Source organism: Bathycoccus prasinos (assembly GCF_002220235.1).
Source record: "Bathycoccus prasinos genomic : Chromosome_17".
Taxonomy (NCBI): domain Eukaryota; kingdom Viridiplantae; phylum Chlorophyta; class Mamiellophyceae; order Mamiellales; family Bathycoccaceae; genus Bathycoccus; species Bathycoccus prasinos.
In genome coordinates this window covers 134,313-148,901 of record NC_023992.1, presented here as the reverse complement: position 1 = coordinate 148,901, position 14,589 = coordinate 134,313, and the positions used below count along the sequence as shown (strand labels likewise).

General features: G+C 48.6%; 6 protein-coding genes across 6 annotated transcripts; 4 read left to right on the top strand and 2 right to left on the bottom strand.

The window, feature by feature from the left end:
- Positions 1–22: 22 nt before the first annotated feature.
- On the top strand, positions 23–2,587 carry Bathy17g00710 (predicted protein; the record flags this gene model as incomplete). The annotated part of the gene is made up of 1 exon (XM_007508283.1): positions 23–2,587. The coding sequence occupies one exon, from the start codon at positions 23–25 to the stop codon at positions 2,585–2,587; it is 2,565 nt and encodes an 854-aa protein (XP_007508345.1).
- A 94-nt stretch (positions 2,588–2,681) lies between these two features.
- Positions 2,682–3,563, bottom strand: Bathy17g00700 (predicted protein; the record flags this gene model as incomplete). Its single annotated transcript, XM_007508418.1, has 1 exon — positions 2,682–3,563. One exon carries the CDS (start codon positions 3,561–3,563, stop codon positions 2,682–2,684), a length of 882 nt encoding a protein of 293 aa, XP_007508480.1.
- A 537-nt stretch (positions 3,564–4,100) lies between these two features.
- On the top strand, positions 4,101–5,871 carry Bathy17g00690 (predicted protein; the record flags this gene model as incomplete). The annotated part of the gene is made up of 2 exons (XM_007508266.1): positions 4,101–4,397; positions 4,456–5,871. 2 exons carry the CDS (start codon positions 4,101–4,103, stop codon positions 5,869–5,871), a joined length of 1,713 nt encoding a protein of 570 aa, XP_007508328.1.
- A 356-nt stretch (positions 5,872–6,227) lies between these two features.
- Positions 6,228–7,445, bottom strand: Bathy17g00680 (Ycf48-like protein; the record flags this gene model as incomplete). The annotated part of the gene is made up of 1 exon (XM_007508221.1): positions 6,228–7,445. The coding sequence occupies one exon, from the start codon at positions 7,443–7,445 to the stop codon at positions 6,228–6,230; it is 1,218 nt and encodes a 405-aa protein (XP_007508283.1).
- Positions 7,446–8,100: 655 nt separating this feature from the next.
- Positions 8,101–9,027, top strand: Bathy17g00670 (unknown protein; the record flags this gene model as incomplete). The annotated part of the gene is made up of 1 exon (XM_007508259.1): positions 8,101–9,027. One exon carries the CDS (start codon positions 8,101–8,103, stop codon positions 9,025–9,027), a length of 927 nt encoding a protein of 308 aa, XP_007508321.1.
- Positions 9,028–9,426: 399 nt separating this feature from the next.
- On the top strand, positions 9,427–14,514 carry Bathy17g00660 (hypothetical protein; the record flags this gene model as incomplete). Its single annotated transcript, XM_007508339.1, has 1 exon — positions 9,427–14,514. One exon carries the CDS (start codon positions 9,427–9,429, stop codon positions 14,512–14,514), a length of 5,088 nt encoding a protein of 1,695 aa, XP_007508401.1.
- Between the last annotated feature and the right edge of the window lie 75 nt (positions 14,515–14,589).

The following is a 14,589-nucleotide window of genomic DNA, read 5'->3' as shown; positions in this document are numbered from 1 at the left end:
CGCACAACAGAGTTCATCGAAGATGGACCATCCTCCTCCTCCAGAGTCGTCCGTCGTCGACCCGATGATGCGAGACTTATTCGGCAAAAACCACCACGAAGTCTCCAACGATTGCGCGATAAAGATACAGAAATTGGAAGCGAGATTAACGAGCGGGAAACCAAGACGAGTTTTGAGTCCCGGGGATTCAAAAATGATGTTAAACGCGACGACGACGACGACGGGAGGAGGAACGCCCATCGACGGCGCAAAAACGAAAGCTGATGATGTAGACGATGACGACGCCGCAAAACTCGAGAACGAGAAAGAAAAGGCCATCGAGCGAGAAGTTCTCGAAGATTCCGACGAGGAAGATTATTCTTCCTCTCTGTCTGATGCTTTGAAAGAAGACCAAGAGAACTCGAGAGAGTCGCAGAGAGAAAATCGAGCGCCGAAGACATCGACGACTTCCTCAAGAAAGAAGACGAAGAAGAATAAAAAGCAAGAGGACGAAAACAACAACAAGAACGACGAGGACGCGGTAGGAGTCGTTTTATCGTCGTCTGTTTCCGCGGGGAAGAAGAGGAAGAAAGGATCATCCGGGTTCGCCACGGTGGCGGCGGCGAGGAATACTACTAATGGATTGAGTCACGACGGCGGGATGATTGCGCAGTTGGAAAGCGCGACGGGAGTTTCTGGGAGAGTAGTAGGGGGTCATCATCGCGTGGTTGGTGGGAGCGGCGGTGTCGTCGCGGCAGCTGCGACGTCGCCTGGATTCGATCATCATCAACATCAAGGAGGAGGAGTAAATAATAGAATTTTCGTCGGATCCGGCGACGGCGGTAAAAGCAGAGACGGATCGGACGTACCGAAAGAAGTGTTCCAACCGCCGTTGCAGCGCGAGTTATTCGGTAGCGTTGGCGTTTCTCCCTCCTCCTCCTCCGCAATGCAACGCCAACTCCAACAGCAACAACAACAACTCCAACAACAACAACAAGAAAAAATCAAACTTTTTGAAGAAAAAATACTCGCGTTGCAACAACAAGTCGAAGAAGTCACTCGCGAACGAGAAGACGCGGAAAGACAAGCGGAAGCGATCGCGACAAAGTTACACTCGGATGAAAAGCAAGTAGAAATTCGTCGTCGGAGAGCGCGAAACGCGTTCGCGCAGCTCGGAAAACTCGAACGCGCCGAGGCGAGGCGCAAATTGAGAGATCGAAGTCAACGCCTCGGATCCGTGGCGGTGAGAAGAGTTGGGACGCAACTGAACGAAGTGTGGGAAGACGGCGAAGCGTTCGCGCAGTTGGAAGAGAGGATGAAGAAAATCGCAGAACAAAAGAAAGACGCGGAAGAGCGAAGGCGAGCGATTAAACGAAAATTGCCGCCTCCGGGAGCGTCGGCAGAGACGGGTAGCAACATCAACAACAACAACACGAAAGATACAACAGCAGATAGAAATAGCATGAACAACAACAACAACAACAACAACAACAACAACACCAAACAAATCTCAGACGTCCACCGTGAGTTCGCGCTGAGCGAAGAGGTGCACAAAACCAGAGTCAACCAGCTTCGAAGAGAAGAGGAGGCGATTTCGAGAGAACGCGAGGTTCTGGAACGCGAAAAGTTAGCCTTGGCGAGAGAAATTAAACGAACGAGAGACGAAGACGACTCAAGATTTAACGATTTCCCAATGCTAGGCGGCCAGGAACCCGGGTGCGAACGGTACGTGCTCACTAATCTGTTAGGCCGAGGAGGCTTCTCGGAAGTCTATCGAGCCTGGGATTGTCACGAGATGAAGGAAGTCGCGTGTAAGTTGCATTCGTTAAATCCGCGATGGTCGGAAGAGCGGAAACGAGCGTACGTCCGCCACGCCGCTCGAGAGTGTTCCATTCACAAATCGTTAAAACACGACCACGTGGTGAAATTGTTAGACGTCTTCGAGGTGGATTCGGATACGTTTTGTACCGTCTTAGAGTTGTGCGAAGGCGACGATTTAGACGCTCGATTGAAAAACACCGGGAGCATGTCCGAACGCGAAGCGAGAGCAATCGTCGCGCAAATTTTCGCCGGGTTAGCGTATTGCCACGGCGATACGAAGCGCGTCATCCACTACGACTTGAAACCTGGGAACATCTTATTCGACAACTCCGGTCGCGTGAAAATAACCGATTTTGGTTTATCCAAAGTCATGGAAAGCAGAGAGAATATCGGGTCGAACAACGATTTCACTTCCGTGGAACTCACCAGCCAAGGCGCTGGGACGTACTGGTACTTACCTCCGGAGTGCTTCGAAACCGGCCCGGCACCTCCGAAAATCTCCAGCAAAGTCGACGTCTGGTCCGTCGGTGTTATTTTCTACCAAATGGTATACGGCAAACGTCCTTTTGGTCACGAGCAAACGCAGGAACAAATTTTGCAAGCCGGAACGATTCGAGACGCGAAGAAAGTCGAGTTCCCGCAGAAACCGGCGTTGAGTAACGAAGCTAAGGAGTTCATCTGTAAGTGTCTGAGTTACAGACAATCGGAGCGACCGGACGTGTTGCAAGCCGCGCTGGATCCGTACGTGCAGTTTGGCGGAGCAACAAACAACGGAGGAGGAAAGTAGAGACGAAAAGACAGACTTACAAATTTATTTACGCTCGCGACAGTTTTTATATTTCAAAAGACGCCTCCTACTAATAATGATAAAATTGTTTTTGCTACATCACGCCGCAAAAGTTCGCTTTTTCGGCCAATTCTGGGTTACTTTGTCCCGGGTACTTTTTCTTTTTGTTATGACTCGGCGGCGGTCTCGCCGGCGAGTGCGCGTATTTGGACACGTCCACGCCGTACTTCAACTTCATCCGTTCCGACCAACTCTCATCCTCGTCATCCTCGTCACCAGTATTCCCGTTCGCACTTTCTACGTCTCTAAAATTCGCGCTATTCCTATTATTCTTTCCAAAAAACAAACTCTCCGCCTCGCCTTCGTCTTCGTCGTCGCTTTCCTCGAACGCGCTCGACGAGTACTCGCTCGCCGCCCTTCTCAACGCCGCCGTCAACACTAAACTCGCCGTTTGCACAAACACCAAAACCAAGCTCATAATCTGTACCACGAACAAGTTCTCGCTCACGGTGTCGTACATTTTCTTCGTCGTCCCGGTGATATCTTTGATCGAACTTTGTTCGTGTTCCTTCCCGACAAAGTCCCTCGCGGTTTCCGAAAACGCTATAGCGCACGCGCATATCGAACACACCCACATGAAGAGTAAGTTGTGCGCGTAAAACGGTAAACAACATCTGTTTCTTGGGGATTCGACGCCCCATAAACCTGTCCAAGAGACTAAAGTCACGTACACACCAATCGCGAGGAATGCGTACAGAAACACCGGTTGTTTCGAAGCGACGTCTGAAAACGTTTGATTTTTTTCTTCCTTTGTCTCTTCGACCAAATTCGAGGACGAATTCGTTTCCTCCTCCTCGGAAATCCATTCGAAGTAAAACTCGCACGCAATGATCACGATGGCTAAGCCGTAGAATAAGAGGAGGTAGTTTGTAAATCGGAGGAGTTTTCGGAGGTAGACTATCAGAGCTGAGGCCATTTTATTAGTAATTGCTCCTGTTGTTCTTCTTCTCAAATGATTCAATTCCACAGTCGTCCGCGGGAAAGGATTTGTTGATGAATAAATCCAATTCCAATTATAAGAAGAGTTCTCTCTCTTCTAAGAGAACACAACAACAACAACAAAAACACAAAAACACAGACAAACAAACAGTCAGATATCTCTCGTCTCGCGATATTTAGCAGAGAGAGAGAGAGAGAGAATGTGAGAAGCGTTTTATCTGTAATATTTATAGCGAAAGAGAAGAACTTCTGAGGGAGAAATGAGAGACCAATGTATGTTTAGGGTGTATGAAACCCTAAACAACTTTTCCTTTGTTTTTTTTTTCTTTCTTTTTGTTGGGGGAAAATGTCTTCAGTAGAATAAAGCTCTCGTTCGGGCGCTTTGTTGTTCTCTCTCTCTTTCGAGAGAGAGAAAAGAAGAGCGCTTATTAAAGCGGCCGCTTTTGTTTGTTGTTGTTGTTGTTCTTTTTATTTGCTCAATTCTTTTTAGTCAGCCAGTAAAGAGAGAGAGAGTATGAAGGCATCATCATCCATCGAAGAGACGGATGATGCTTCTCCTCTCTCGGAACAACAGAAGCAACGAACTTTGGGAGAGTTACGGTTTCGGTTCCGCTCCTCCGCGTTGAAGCAAAGTCCGAGCTCGGACGCTTTACTTCACGATGGGGAGGAGGAGGACTTTTTGGAGGAGGAAGATCAGTTGGCGAGATACGTGGAGCCTCCGGAACTCCCCACGTTAGCGATGCATAAAGTTTTCGGTAAGGAGTTGTTCCTAGATGAGCGTTTTATTACATGCGAAATGTGTGATCGACGCGTTTTTTCATCGAGAGAGATGACGATCATCAATCATCGTCATCATCATCGAATGGCAGCCTTTTGGAGAATATGATATAACACGCTTACAACGAAACACCATTTTCTATTACCACAACTTTTATTACATGTATATATACACATGTTATCATCATCATCAAAAATCAGGCGCTTTGTTTTGGGCGATGACGTTTTACTGCTGGTACAAAGTGATCGGGTACTTTTTCGTACCTCTGGGGATATATTTCACGTCCTTGGTATCGCCGGCGTTCGTTCGAACGAAGCAAAAAGGCGTGAGAGAGACGGTGATTGAAGAGTCATCGGGGTCGACTCATTTATCTGCGTTCGCGAAAAGAGAAGAGAACGCGGCGAAAAGCGTAAACGAAGACGTGTACAGGAGAGAGCACGCGGAGCAAGTCGGGATCGTGGTCGCCATGTACGCGTTCCTTATAAGCGCGATATTCATTTTCCCGCCGTTTTTTCTTTTCTTCGCGCCGTTCGAGTGGATCAAGTATCTGTTTTTGTTTTACGTGGCGTGGTATTTCGTTTTAGATCGAGACGCGTGCGAAAAAGGGACGAGATTTTTAGGTTGGACGAGACGGTTGCCGTTTTGGAGATTGGCGGCGGGATATTTTCCCGTGCGGTTGCACAAATCCGCGGATTTGGATCCTTCCAAGAATTATATTTTCGGGTATCACCCGCACGGCGTCATTTCCGTCGGCGCTTTGTTGACGTTTGCGAGCGAGGCCACGGGTTTCGCGAATGCGTTTCCGGGAATTGACGTCAGGTTGTTGACGTTATCCGTCAATTTTTTCTTCCCGTTTACGAGAGAAGTGTTGATGGCGTTGGGGATAAACTCGGTGACTCGAAGCAGCGTGGAAAAAAACTTGTTGCGAGTAAAATCATCGGCGGCGAAGAAACCGAGAGGAAACGCGGTGGTTATCGTCGTCGGCGGCGCGAACGAAGCCATGGACGCGCACCCCGGGACGGCGATATTGACGTTAGCAAAGAGGAAAGGATTCGTAAGATTAGCGTTAAAAACCGGCGCGACGTTGGTACCTGTATTCGCGTTTGGCGAGAACGATATATTCGACCAAGTCGAAAACCCGGAGGGTGGCGTTTTGCGAGCGTTTCAAAAGCGCGTGAAAAGTTTAATCGGCATCACTCCGCCTGCGTTTTACGGTCGCTCGTTGAGTCGAGGCGTTTTGAGACGATTTTTCGGCAAACGAGGCGTCTTACCGAAGCGCCAATCGATAGAAGTCGTTTTTGGTAAACCGCTGGAGATTAAAGAGAAACCGTACGGGAACGACCAGATTCCGGAGGATATCGTGGACAAGTATCACAAGGAATACGTCAACGCGCTGAGAAACTTGTACGAGTTGCATCGCAAATCGTTCCACCGAATGAAACGAACGGACTCGTTCGAAGATTTCGCGTCTCGGCAGAAGAAGATGCAGCCGATACGGTTCAAATAGAAGATTTAACAAATAGACGAAGGAAAGAAAGAGAGAGAGAGAGAGAGAGAGAGAGAGAGAGAGAGAGAACAATGTACGCATAGTAACACAACACGTAGAAATTAGTTTTGGCTTAAATAATAAAAGACACATTCATCTGCACACTCACGCACTCACTCACACAATTATATACACACACACACACACACAGAGAGAGAGAGAGAGAGAGAGAGAGAGAGAGAGAGAGTAAAAGGACAAAGGCTTTTATGACGATGATGATGCTTTTGCGCGCGGACGTGCGATAACGTTATTGGATATTATTATTATATCGAAGAAAGATTTCATTAAAAAAACAAATAATAATAAGTATATTTAATTTACGCGCTGCCTCTGTATCTCAACAAAATACCATCGTTCCCCAAGATAAACCCAACGTCGTCTTTGGCGAACGCGACTTTGTACAGGTTCCCGGCAACCTCGTCGGTCCCGCGATCTCTTTTCCACGTTTTACCCTTATCCTCCGAGGAGAACACCGACCCGCTTCCGCCGACGGTGAAGTATTTCGTCCCGCTCGCGTTCGATCCGAGATCCAACAAACCGTACCCTCTGCTTCCAATTTTACCTTCCGTGAATTCGTCGTCTTCCTCTGGCAACGCTTTCGTGTCGCTCAAATAAATCCCACCGCCTCTGGTTAACTGCCACACGCCGCCGTCTTTTCTCCAACCCATGGATTGAATTCTTCTCGCCGAGGATCGGTTGTGCGGTTGCCAGTACGCTTGTCCCGGTGCCCACGACATGTAAAAGTTCCCTCTCGAAGATAAACCGATGTACTCGCCAGTTTCCGGGTTTCTGGAAACCGTGGAAAACGACCCGGTGTAATACGACGCCCCTTGAACGCCGCTCGACACGGTTCTATTCAACGTCGCGTCCACGGTTTCCTCCACGGCGGCTTTCCAATTCCTCGCCGCATCCGTGGTTAAATAAATCGCCCCTTGATCCGTCACCATCTCCGCCACGCCGTTATCCCCAGTCGCGGTAATCAACACCGGAATCCCCGGTAATCTCGGCGACAAACCAACTCTCTCCCACGTCTTCCCCGCGTCCACGGTGTGTAACAAAATCGCCGGTTTCCCGACGATCCACCCTTCGTCGCCGTTGAACGAGACCGAATTAAATCGATAATTCACCTCGTCGTCGATGACATCTTGCCCTAAATCTTTCGCGTCCCACGTTTTCCCCCCATCGAAGGTTTCCAAGATTGTTTGTCTCGTGCCGAGTAAAAATCCGTGTCGCGCGTTTTCATCCGTAAACGCGATGTCTAACAGGATCACTCCCGGTTCTAACGGCAGGTTGACTTTCTCCCAAAAGTTTGAGTTTAAAGAGTCGTCCGCAAAAGCTTCTTTCGTTTGAGAGGAAGATGAAGACGCAAAGAGAGAGAGTGAAGTGAACGCGAACGTTTTCATGCCGAACTCTCGTTTCGTGAGCTTATTCGTCGTGTGCTCGTCGTCCTTCTCGGAGAATGAAATCTCATTCGCGTCGTCATTTTTCGCCGCAGATCGAATAATCGTTTTTTTTCCATCTCCGATGTTTCTCATCTTTCCTTGTTGTTTTGTGGTGTTCTTCGTAATAAAAGAGGAAGAAAACGACCCCGTGAGGTTTTGCTGCTGATGATGACACGATGCTCGCATGATGATTGTTCTTATTCTCTGTAGTTTATTCGTATACACAGAGAGTAGAACTCAGCGTTCGCACTGCGTGGATATAATGGAGAGAAACGACGTCAGCGTTAAGTTTTTTCTTTTTTTTGTGGTACACGGACTCCTTTGACAGAGTAAGGCATACGCACTGAGAAGGTGAAAAAGAGTACGACTTACGCACTTAAACCCTAAATACGAGTAAGGAATACGCACTCAGCGTGTGTCTTTGTAAGTGCTTAAAGTCGTACTCTTTTTCTTTCTCTCTCTCTTCGTTGTTCTTCGTCTCTCCTTTTATATGCGAGAATACAACTGCACTTATTATACTAAATACACTTTTCTTCTTCTTCTTTGTGTGTGCGAGAGAGAGGAGAGAGAGAACTTTGGTGCACGACTACTACTGAGAGGAACAAAAACTCGACAGAAAGAGAGAGACCAAAAAGAGAGCGTTTTAAAAGAGAGAAAGAGAGAAACACAACGGAAGTCGAGAAAAAGCCCCGTGAACGGGGAAGAGATTTTTAAAAATCACACATCCCGGAATGATGAGATTTGCACGATGACGACGAGAGTTCTATCATCGCCATCGTTTAAAAGAGAAGAAGAAGAATCAAAAGATGAATCAAAAGAAGCGTTACTCTTAAACAAGTTGGAAGAGAAGTACTCGAAGGCGCTGCGCAGCGGGTGCAGGAAGAAAAGGAGCGAATTGGTGTTTTTGAGAAGCGATGAAAATGATGAGAGGAGAAGGTTGAGTGGCGGTTTCGCGGGGCGAGAAGAAGAGGGAACGACAAAAGCTTTCGAGGAGGAAGAAGAAGAAGAAGAAGAAGAGGAGGAGTTTTTTGAGCTGGACGCGAAGGCACTTTTCGCGCCGTCTCCTGTATCATCATCGGTGGCGTTATTAAGAAGTGACGGTAAAGTATTGTCGTCCGACGACGAGGAAAAGGAGGAAAACGAGGAAAACGAGAAGAAAAAGAAGAAAAAGCTCCTCCTCGTTCGAAGAGAAAAGATACGCGAGACGAACGTTCAGTTGGACGAAGACGTGCGAAACGTTCGGGACTTATTGGAGCGGTTGAAAACGAATCATTATTACAGCAGCGAAAAAGCTACGAGTTTTAGCGAAACAACTCTTCTTGGTCGCGAGAGCGGCGAGTTTTTCGAAAAACAACGCGAAGAGGATTTTTACGAGGAAGAAGTTAAAGAAGAATCAAAAGAAGAATCGAAAGAAGAAGATCGATCGCGACGACGCCAACTGCTGCTCCTTCAAAACCACCTCCTCCTTCCCACCAACGCCGAAATCGCCGGCGTGAATGCGACGACGCAAACACCGCGAACAAAAAAAACGGAAGATTGGTCCGTACCGGCGGAGGATCTCGTCCTGCTTTCTTCTTTTCGAGACGACGATTCAGACGACGACGAAAACAACGAAAATTTCGTCTCCTCAAACCCCACCGCGGAATCTCTCCGAGCCGCCGGTATTATCTTTTAAAAGTAGAAACAAAGAGCTCTTCTTCTAAAAACGTTACAAGAAGAGGGGAAAAAAACTCGCCTTCGCAACCGCTCCGTGGGAAAAGAATACGCAACAAAGAAGACGCGAAGGAGACCGCCGACAAACCATTTCGCGCACGAATAATAATAAAAGCCATAACAATACTAACGCTCACCCTGGTGGTGTTTTTATACATACACAGTAGCAGTCGTTGCGATAAAAAAGAAAGAGAACGCGCTTTCGCCGGACCGAATTCAATTAGGGTTTAATACCCTAACTATTAAGCAAAAATGAATTCACTTTTACCCGCGCGCGCGCGCGCGCTTCCTCACATAAAAGAGGCGTCGCGTCGAGAGCAGCGCGCGCGCGCATTCGTTCATCCTCAGAAGAGACGCTCCGATGCCGTTAACGCCCTCGGCGAAAGAATTCGTGCCTCCTGTTCCTTCCACTTTAACGAAAGCAACGACAACGACGACGACGAAAGACGACGACGACGACGAAAAGAATTCGAACGAACGAACGAACGCAAACGCAAACGACGACGCAAACGACGACGAGAAGACGAAGACGACAAAGAAGACAAACTCGAAACCCGTCTTCGAATATTTAACGCCACACGATGCGTTTAAAACCGATTTTCAAATCGGGCAAAAACAACTCGGCTTGACACCGATCGTCCACGCGAAGAAGGTTTCGAAAGCGATCGCGATTAAAAAACCTTCTTCCTCTTCGTCGTCCTCCTCGGGAGTCGTTTTGGAAGTCAAAGAGACGAAGAAAGCGAACGCGACGACGGAAAAAGACGAGGAGGTGGCGGAGGAAAAAAAAACGACGACGAAGAGCAGCGACACACATTTTCCTCCTCCTGCGCCTCCTTTATCGAGTGGTGGTGGTGGTAGTGATACGAATAGTATCAAAATTGGTTCGGTGTTTCAGAAAGGTGGTCGCGGCGGTCGCGTCCCGACGAAGACGACGAGCGAGAGTCTCGAGGCGAAGCGAGCGAGCGAGGCGACGAAGACGAAGGACAACAACAACAACGACGCTTCTTCTTCTTCTGCGAGTGTCAAGGTCGTCGCGCCGGAAGAGTCGCCGACGCCGGTGAAACAACCACCACCGCGACCTTTACCAAGGGAGAAGGATTTTAAAGCTGAAGAGGCGAACGATGACAACGACAACGACGAGAGTAAAACGAACAATCGAGAGAGTAAAGGATTATTCGGCATGGTTGGAAGCGTCATCGGATCGACGGCGACGTATTTGTTCACCTCGCCGCAAGGGAAGAAGAGTAATAAAGGCTCTCAAGAAGAGTTGCTCTCTGATGCCACCGATGCTGACAATACTGCAATAAAAAAAACGGAAGAGAAATTGAGCGAGAAGAAGAAGAAGAAGAAGAGCAACGACGACGACGACGCGTCGACGAAATCTGGGAAATCGAACACCTCGGAAACCGGGTCTTTTAGCGGCGCGAAGAAGAAAAATGACACCACCACCAACAACAACAAAGCGACTTTTACGACGCCAACAAAAGGAGGAGGAGGATCGAAAACGACGCCGACGAAAGAGAGTAAGAAGAGCACGCCAACGCCGTCGCCAAACGCCAAAGGCGGGGCCGCCGCTGCTGCGAATAATAATAAAAATGATAGTAATACTAAAGACAACAACAACAACAACAACAACAACAACAACAACAACAGTAAACCGAGCGTGTTCGATAGATTAACGCCGTCGGGAGACGATACTAAGAGTAAGAAAGCGATTACCACGACGACTCCGGAAAAAAGCGACGTGTTTAGTAGACTCCAACGCAAAGATGGGACGCCGGTTTCTTCGCCTTCTTCGCAATCTCAGCCGCAAAAGAAGAACAACGGCGGTACGCCCGAAAGCAGCAGCAGCGGCGGCGCTAAATCGAAAACAAAAATCGATCGAACCGTGTCGCAAACGGTGCAAGCTCCAAAAGCGCACTCGCCGATGAAGCAAGAGAATTCGCCGACGCCGACGAAATTAAAAAATCCGCCGAGCGGTTTGATGCCGAACGCGGCGGCGAAAATCAACAACGCGAAGGAAACCATCAAAACGCCTTCAAAATCGAACGACTCTAACAACGACAACAACAACAACAATAGCGAAAACGAATTGAATCAAGAAATCGAACGTTTACGAACCGAAAATCAACAGCTCAAAGCGGCGGCAGCGACGAGTGGTCGTTTAGCTGTCGCCTTGGGACGCGCGGATGAAACCGCCGCGCAAAGATTGAAGAAAGAGAAGGAGGCAGTGAAAGCGGAGAAGGAATCGATAGAAAAAGAAAAGACGAAATTGCAGAAAGAGAAAGAGTTGATCGAAAAAAGAACGACTGAAACGGAATCGAGGACGAAAGACGAGATAGAGAAGGCTTTAGCGGTGGCAAAGAAGAGCGCGGACGAACGGGTGGCCGAGGCGGAGAAGAAAGCAAAGGAGGAGGCGGAAGCGTCGGTAGCGAAAGCGCGCGAAGACGCGAGAATAGCGGTGGAGAAAGCGGAAAGCGATGCGAAGAAAGTCATCGCAGACGCCGCCGCTGTTGCTGCTACTGCTGAGAGAAAGAAACAAGAGGCGACGTTACCAACATCACCACCTGTTCTTGTCGCCGCTCCTACTCCATCATCAGTCGACGAAGAAGAACTCAAAGCCATGCGCGACGAGCTCGAGAAGAACCGCTTGGCGTTGAAACAAGCCAAAAGCGAAGCGCGCATTTCGCAAAAAGAAGCCAGCCGATTGAAAGACCGATTAGAAGATGCGAGAAAGGACCCGCAAGCGTTCGCGGAAAGGCAATCGGAAGGCTTTAAAACGCCAGTTGGAACGCCGTCGAAATCGTCTTCGTTCGACTCCTCCGTCAACGACAACGAACTCTCGGCGAGTAAAAGTCAGCAAGAATTTTTCACGAATTTGTTGAGGAAATCACCGTCGGAGACTACAACTACAACTACAACTATTGCCGCCCCTAAAAACGAATCGGAATCTTTAGCCTTGATCGAAGCTCGACAAGAGCGCGACGAAGCTCGAAAAGCGAGCGAAGAGCTCTCGAAAAAAATAGCGGATGTTTCCGAGGAAAAAGACAAAGTCATCGCAAAATTGAGAAAAGACGTGAAAGAGTTGAACGATAAGAAAGCGACGGAGACGTTAACTCGAGCCGCGGAACAGGAAGAGACGAAAACGTTCTTAAATGCCTCTCTAGACAAATACAAAGAAGATATCAAGAATTTGAACGAAGAACTCCACGAGTTGCGAGACGCCAAGACGACGGTGAAGAAGTCGCAAGACGAAGCGTTGGAGGCGTGCTTGAAGTTGAAAAAAGCCGAGGAGGAAATCAACGAGTTTAAGAGGCGAAAGGACGAGAGCGAGACGTTTCGTGCTGAACGAGAGGAAATGTTAAAAACAATCGAAACAGAGAAAGAGAGAGCGGCGAAACACGTGGAGACGATTCAGGTGTTGAAGAATATGGACGACGAGCGAAGGATTTTAATGGAGACGAACAAGAAGCAAATCGAAGGATTGAACGAAGAGTTGGAAAAAGAACGAAAGGAGACTGAAAAAGCGAAAGACACTGCGGCTTCGATGAAGAAAGAGTTGAAAGATATGCTGGTCAATGCTATGGAAAAGCAGAGCAAACTGACCGCGGCGGAGAAGGAAATCAAACAGTTGATGGAGCAGCGTCGCCTTGTATCTACCGACGAGAAGGACGCGGCGGAGGAACTTCGCGTGAAAGAATTGGAAGACAAAAACTCGCAGTTGATGGAACGAAACGAAAAATTGAAAGAAGAAGTTTCGTCGGCGTTAGCGGACGCGAACGGTGTGCGTGCGGAGATGACTAAAACGCAATCCGATGTGAACGTTGAAATCGAATCGTTGCGATCGAAGCTTTCGCAAGCGCTCGCAGACGCGGAGACGTTTCAAACTCAATTGTCCGCCGCAAAGAAGGAACACATCAACGCGGATAAACACGTGAATGAGATGTTGATGCGGTCGCAAAAAGAGTGCGAAGCGTTGAAAGCGGAAGTCAAAGACATCGACGGGTTAAAGAAGCAACTCAAACTGTTGGAAGGCACGAAAGCAGAATCGATTAAATTCGCCAAGGAAGAGACGAAGAAGTTTGAGATTGAATCCAAGAAATTCGCCGCGGAGAAGAAAGCGATGGAAAGTGAAAAGAAACAGTTGATGATGCAAGTGGAAAGTTTAACGAAAGAAATCAATTCGCATTCGGAGAAGAACGTGGAGACGACCGCGCGCGTTAAATCGCTCGAAGCGTCGAAAACGATCGCGGAAGAGGCGTCCAAGAACGCGAAAGAGTTGCAAAAAGAAAACGCTCGGTTACAATCGAAGATCATCTCGTTGGAGGCAAAAACGCAAAAGTTGCAAAAAGACGTGGAGAAAGCGGAGAGCAAGGCAAAGAAGGCTGCCCCGTTACCTCCACCTTTGTCGCCGTCTTCATCCGATCCAGTTGAAACAAAAGCGTTGCAAAAGCGCTGCGAAGACGCCGAAAGAAAACTGAAGCTGTCGAAAGCGAACGCGGCAACGTTGGAACTTCGCGTGAAGGAGTTGGAAGAGAACGCGATGGCGTCGCCAAAACAGTCTTCTTCGATTCCTTCACCGAAAAATTCGTCGGCCAAGAAGGGCAACAACAAAAAGAACGGGAACATCTTGGAACCAAGCAACGGCGGCAACGTGCTTTCGACTTTCTCTGGGGGCGACCAACAGCAATCTTCATCGGCTCGAGAACGCGAACTCGTCAAGCAACTCGAAAATGAAAGACACGCGAGAGCGATGTACCAACGCGACAGTCGAGACAAGCAAAAGCAGATCGATGAATACAGGAAAAAGTTGTCGACATACGATAGATCGACGCCTTTTCGAGGAGGAGGAGGAGGAGGAGCGCCTTCGACTGCCATGGGAGGACTCCCGCCGCCGCCGCCGTCGTCTTCCAAAGGAACGTCTTTACTCGGTAACACGTTGAACACTTCCGCCCATCATCAACAACAACAACATCAACATTTACCGTCGCCGTCGTATTCTAGCATGCAAACCCAACGCGGCGGCGGTCAAACGTCTTTTGACGTTCCAACGTCGAACGGCAAGAACAACAATACTCCCAACAACACCGGCGCGAACGAGCGACAAGGAGGCACAGGAGGAGGAGGCTTACTCTTCACCGGCACCCAGCGACGCACGCAAAGCTCCGCCTTACTCTCGTCTTCTTCGAGAAAATTCGGGAATTCGATGAGCGCTTTACGCGGAGGAACCACGCGATTACCACCACCACAACAACAACAACCCGTCGTCGTCGGCCTCGACGACCCGCGGAACCCGTTCTCTCGCGGCAGCGCAAACAACACCGCGAGTAGTAAAGTCGTCAGCACGCCCGCCGTCAACAAGTCTTTAGAAAGCATGTTCGCCTCGCCGACGACTCGGCGCACTCGGCAAAGCTTCGAAAGAAGTAAACATCAACACCACCGATTTTAAAGACGAGGAAAAAAGACGCAAAAAGGCGCATTAAACATTCAATACTGATATACTAGATAGGTTCTTCTTCGGTTT